The sequence below is a fragment of the Alligator sinensis genome, unplaced genomic scaffold, assembly GCF_000455745.1.
Source record: "Alligator sinensis unplaced genomic scaffold, ASM45574v1 scaffold1300_1, whole genome shotgun sequence".
NCBI lineage: Eukaryota > Metazoa > Chordata > Crocodylia > Alligatoridae > Alligator > Alligator sinensis.
This window is the reverse complement of record NW_005843162.1, coordinates 14,155-19,553: the sequence shown is the minus strand read 5'-3', so window position 1 is coordinate 19,553 and position 5,399 is coordinate 14,155. Positions and strand designations below refer to the sequence as shown.

General features: G+C 48.0%; 1 protein-coding gene across 1 annotated transcript; it reads right to left on the bottom strand.

Annotated features, from left to right (window-relative positions):
- Positions 1-10: 10 nt before the first annotated feature.
- Positions 11-937, bottom strand: LOC102370448 (olfactory receptor 4N2-like). The gene has a single exon (XM_006037707.1). It carries the CDS (start codon positions 935-937, stop codon positions 11-13), a length of 927 nt encoding a protein of 308 aa, XP_006037769.1.
- Between the last annotated feature and the right edge of the window lie 4,462 nt (positions 938-5,399).

The following is a 5,399-nucleotide window of genomic DNA, read 5'->3' as shown; positions in this document are numbered from 1 at the left end:
TGGCATTCTTCTATTTTCCTTTCCAGAGGCCAGATCTGTCCAGCAGCCTCTTCATAGCACTGAGAATCATCCTATTCCTCAGTGTGTAGACCATGGGATTCACGAGGGGGAAGATCACAGTGTGGAACACGGCCACCACCTTGTCCATGGGGAAAATACGGAAGGGCTGGCAGTAGACATAGATGGCTGGGCTGAACATGACAAACACAATGATGATGTGGGTGACACAGGTGGAGGCTGCTTTGCTCTTCCCATGGGAGGAGCTTGCCCTCAGCAGGGCCCCATAGGAGATCAGCAGGAGGAGGAAGCACATGAAGGTGGCCAGGCTGCTGTTAAAGAACATGATCAATTCCAAGATGTAGGTGTCAGTGCAGGCCAGCTTGATCAGCTGGGTAATGTCACAGAAGAAGTTGTCCAGCTTGTTGGGGCCACAGAAGGGGAGAGGAACAATGAGGGCTACTTGGATAATGGAATGCATGAATCCCCCTGCCCAGGCGGCCACCACTAAGGCCCAGCAGACCCCTCTGTTTACCACGGTGGCATAGTGTAGTGGCTTACAGATGGCCATGTACCTGTCAAAGGCCATGCCAATGAGCAGGAAGATTTCAGCTCCTCCTAAGAAGTGGAGAAAGAACAGCTGTGCTAGGCAGGCCCCGTAGGAGATAGCCTTGCGGCGGGAGAAGAAGTCAGCTAGCATTCTAGGTGGAGTGACAGAGCAGTAACAAATATCCAGGAAGGCCAGGTTGGCCAGGAAGAAATACATGGGGGAGCCCAGGCGGGGATCTTTGTGGATGGTGAGGATGATGAGGACATTAGCTGGCAGGATCAGCGAGTAGAAGAGAAGAAACAAGCCAAGGAGGAACAGCTGGACCTCCCAGGTCTGAGACAGTCCCAGCAACACAAACTCTGTCACCTCTGTGCTGTTTCCATGCTCCATTTCATCAGTGCAGAGTCCTGTAACACATACATGAATTCTTGTTATTGTTTGTAGCTGTCCTTGTGTGATGCACCTGTCCTTGTGTGTCATCGTAGCTGTCATGAAAATGTCGGGGTGGGGGAGCAGCTAAGATCAGAGCACCCACCGTTTCAAAGACCATGACCAAAGCTGAGCTCCCTGCATTGTACTAATGCTGAACAGACCTCAAACGAAAATCCGGGTCTCACTACATGCATCTACATACGACGGTAACTGTGCAGTAGCCTAATAACACTGCACAGTAGCGCGTCACACCACGGACAGTGCTAATACGCTACTGTGCAGTATTATTATGCGACTAGTGCGACTAGTAGTGTCACTAAAAAGGCATTTGCCAGCACTACTGTGCAATAACTCTGGTTACTGTGCATTTATTTAGTACTTGGTTATACAATACTAAATTAAATGTGCAGTAACTACTGTGCATTAATGGATGTGTAGAAACACCCACTGATTCTGAGCTCCCTGTTGTGTTTGGTAGGCAAGACTACTTAACTAGTAACTAATGTAGACTAGCAGCAAAAGGATATGAGTAAAGACAAGGCTGAGTGACAGAAAAGGAAAATTCCTCTTGGGGAGTTGCCCTTGGATAGTTTTTACTAGCATGCCTCGGACCCAGGTCACGTTCACTGTTTTCACTAGCTAACTGGGCATATTTCAAACGTCTGCTGGCGTAGCCGGCAGATCCTGCAATAAGCACAAAGGAGTAAATGCCAGTGAGAAGCGGGCAGTTATGCAGAGTATCCTGGATCAGCTGGTAACCTAGGTCCACGCTGTGGACATCAATACATGCAACTGCAAGTTAATACTCCTGGGAACAAAGAATGTGAGCTCTACTTGCAGCATAAAGACCCGTGTTTCAGAAACTGGTGACTTCTGTATGGATTTGTGTACATAAATCACCGTGCCCTTTCAGTGGCAAGAAGGACTTGGGTAAATCACGGCTGTATAAACAGAGGAGTAGTAAACAGGACTAGGAAGGGAGTTAAACCTCTGCAAGCAGCCTTGGGGAGACTAGTTCTGGTACCCTTATTTTTAAAAATAATGCTGAACACATGAAAGGTTGTAGGAGAACCATAACAATGACCTGCAGACTATGCAAGAGGAGACTATATCAGGTATCTAAGGGCTCTTCACTGCACTCAACAAAAGCAAAGTAAAATGCAGTGGTTGGAAGTAAAAGCCAGGAACATTCAGACTGGGAATAAGCATCAAATATTAAATCATATAGGTGATTAACTATGGGGACAAGTATAGCTTAATAATGGGGTGAATCACTCCATACCTCCCTGTTCAGACTGCAGTTAGATGCTTGTATGCTATTGGACTCAATGTAAGGGAACATCAGTGACATTTCTGTCCTGCTGGATGCAGGAGGTCAGATTTAGATGGGTATATACTTCCAATCTAGGCTTCTCTAAACGTGTGAATTTTTGAAGTGCTAAACTGAGACTGGATGCTCCATAAGTCTGGGTCCTCTGCAGTCGAGACCAGAACACAGCCCTTGCTGTGCTGCTCAAACTAGAGTCGTTAACTGAGACCAGGATCCCACCGAGCCCTATTCAGTGAGACTTTTCCATGAATGCAATTATACACGGATTTATTGGTTCCTTTACTCATTTATCTCCACATTTCTTTAGTCCCTCACACCTCTAATTATATACGCACTCTTTCATCTATCCAGTTCTGCAACTGCTTCTCTTTTTACAGGTATGAACAAGACACATGCATCCTATTCCTTGCAAAGACATTATAAACTCCTCACACTTCTCATCAACAGGATGGATGGACATAGGTTTCCCTGAACTACCTGATATGTGCTTTTAAATCCTTTACTTGCCTTCCCAACTGCGCCCTTTCTGAGCCTTCCTGAGCACATTCAATTAAACATCCACACTGCTTCTCTTTAGCCTCTTCCAAATATAATGAGGCAAAGAGCTACAGCACTCTGGCTGCTGTTTTCCCTCGCTATGCCACCGCTTTACTCTTCCTAATAACCTCTAGCAGGTCTTTGACTTGCCTTTGTACACAAGGTACTTAATGATGAATGGCCCACACTTGCTATGTACACACCTTGCATGGTTTAACTGTTTTCCTTATCTTTTTCTCTCTCTCATTTCTCTTCTCCTTCTAGTTTACAGACATGATCTCAGGTGTTATCTGCATGTCTTGCCTCCAGGGGCAAAAACTAGTGTCATTTCCAGCGTGTGTTACAAAGCCCTCCTTTTAATTTGCCATTGCTGGAAATTGGTTCTAGTTAGTTACAAGGGTAATAACTTCTAAATTGATTATGAATGTTACAAAACGGGAATGGGAAAAGCAGTACGAAACAAATCTTGTCCCATGTTGGAAGCCAAAGGGGAGACAGTACCCCCGCACAGCACCAAAAGAATTAGCTGTGGAGTTCCCCAAATACAAACTCTTATATCCCATGAATTGAGCAATGCATTGATGTAAAAAGTGGACCTGTCACATTGCAAAATAGCAGAATTATAGCTAACGTCAAATCACGCTTCTTGGTAAAGAAGCGTTCAATCTTGGTATATCTTCTTGGTCAAGAAGCATTCAATCTCTTGGTAAAGAGTATTCAATCAGGTCTGTCCAGCTAACAAAGGATAACCAGCCTGAAGCACCCTTCCTAATGCTTACAGAGGACAAAACTCCTTTTCCCTGCATTTCAGCTGCAAAAAACAAACACAAAACCCCAGACCTGGCTAAGTATCCCAAAAGAAGAAGTCACGAGATCTGAAGGACTTAGCAAAGAGAGAGATGGGTTTAGTCCTTCAAATCTTCAACCACTGGCAGTAGACCAGGGATTATAAAAAAAACTGTTGTGACCAAATAATCAGCAGCAGCAGCCTCTTGGATTTAGGAATGACCCAAGCAATGCATCCAAGGCCAGCCTCAGCCTGAGGAGATGTCTAAGGGCTCCTCCTGGCATAATGTGTGCACAAATAACTCAGCCACTTTGTGTCCATATGCTGATATTAAAGAATTGTGTAAAAGAGTCCCGCACAATCATAGCTTTCAGTATAAAATATAAACCTGGTTTGTATACTTGCCTTTTATGAGCATACCTTCATGGTCAAGAGAAGGAAAGAGAGAGAGAGAGAGAGAGAAAGAAAGACGACGAGATAGGTGAAGTCTTACCCCGTTCTGCGTTTGAAGGAGAGTGTCCTCTCAGCATGCCTTGATGTCTGCCTGCCCTTCCCAGCTGCCCCCAGCTAGATCCATTTGGACAGGGATGGTCCTGAAGTTGCTGTCCTTGTGGCTGGGGCACGTGGAGTTTCAAGGGCAGGGGAGTGCAGCTGCCACTCGGACACAGGTATCTTGGTCGTGCTGATTTTGGAGAGCGCTGACTGGGAGCCCCAGAGCAAGGTGAGCTGGGACCTCAGACACCAGGGGACGGAGAAGGAAAACCATTGGGTCTTTGCATCAGTGAAGCGATGCAAACTCGCGTGTCCCGCTGCCCAGGACAATGTCCTTGCCATCAGGGTACGATCCCTCTTTTCACTCGCCCTGCTTCCCTATCCAACATGAGTCTACCCTTCTTGAATCTCCTCAGTCCTGTGCCTGTGCCTTTCTCTCTGCCATGGGGCACACCAGACAGTTCTCCTACGTAAGGGCTAGGACAGCCTCAAAACTCGCGTGGGGATGGCTTGGTGTTCCTCGTACCACTTGGGCAGAATTGCTGTTACAATAGGCTGAGGAGAGGGGGCGGGGTCAAGCTGAGGGGGAGGGGCCAGGGCAAAGTGACGGTGGGTAGCTGGGCCCCTGAGCAGGCAGGAAAGCAAGACTCCCGAGACTCATCCAAAGTTACAGCAGTTGCTAACTGAAAATGTTAACGACGTCAGAGAGGGGAGCGGGTGGGTGCTGCCCTTCTGTCCCTCAAATCAGCGCCTTTAGCCCCAAATCATAGTCCTGCCACTCCAATTGACCCTCCACCCCATTCAGGCCTCCCAACTCCTGGAACAATGTCTTGCTGCCCTGATCAGCCTAAAAGCAGCAGAGGTGCTTGTGTGGGGGTTCCCCTTCCCGGCCTGCTCCTGGGATCCCTGCAGACCATCCCCCCACATCCACCCCCATGCCCAGATCCAGCCCCCACAACTAAAGGGGAGACAGGAAGAAGGTGGTGGTAGCTGCCAGGCAAGCCAGTGGGGCATGTAACCCAGTGTAAGAGGGCAGCATGGGCCACGGGAAGCCCAGGAGCAGGCAGGATGGGATCTCTTCTGCTCTGGTGACACAGCTGTCATGCAGATTGGGGTAGCAGCGCAGTGATCCAGGGGTAGAGGGGCCAACTTGGGGGTCCGGGAGAAATCCACAGATGGAGGGGCTGATCACAGGGTGGAGAGGAGATCAAGGTGGTGATGGGGGGCAGTGGAACAATTTGTGGGATAGAGGGAGCAATCCAAACAGCTTTCCC

What these genes read in the sequence shown, in the direction of transcription:
- LOC102370448 (XM_006037707.1), bottom strand. Translation starts at nt 937, where the DNA reads ATGGAGCATGGAAACAGCACAGAGGTGACAGAGTTTGTGTTGCTGGGA.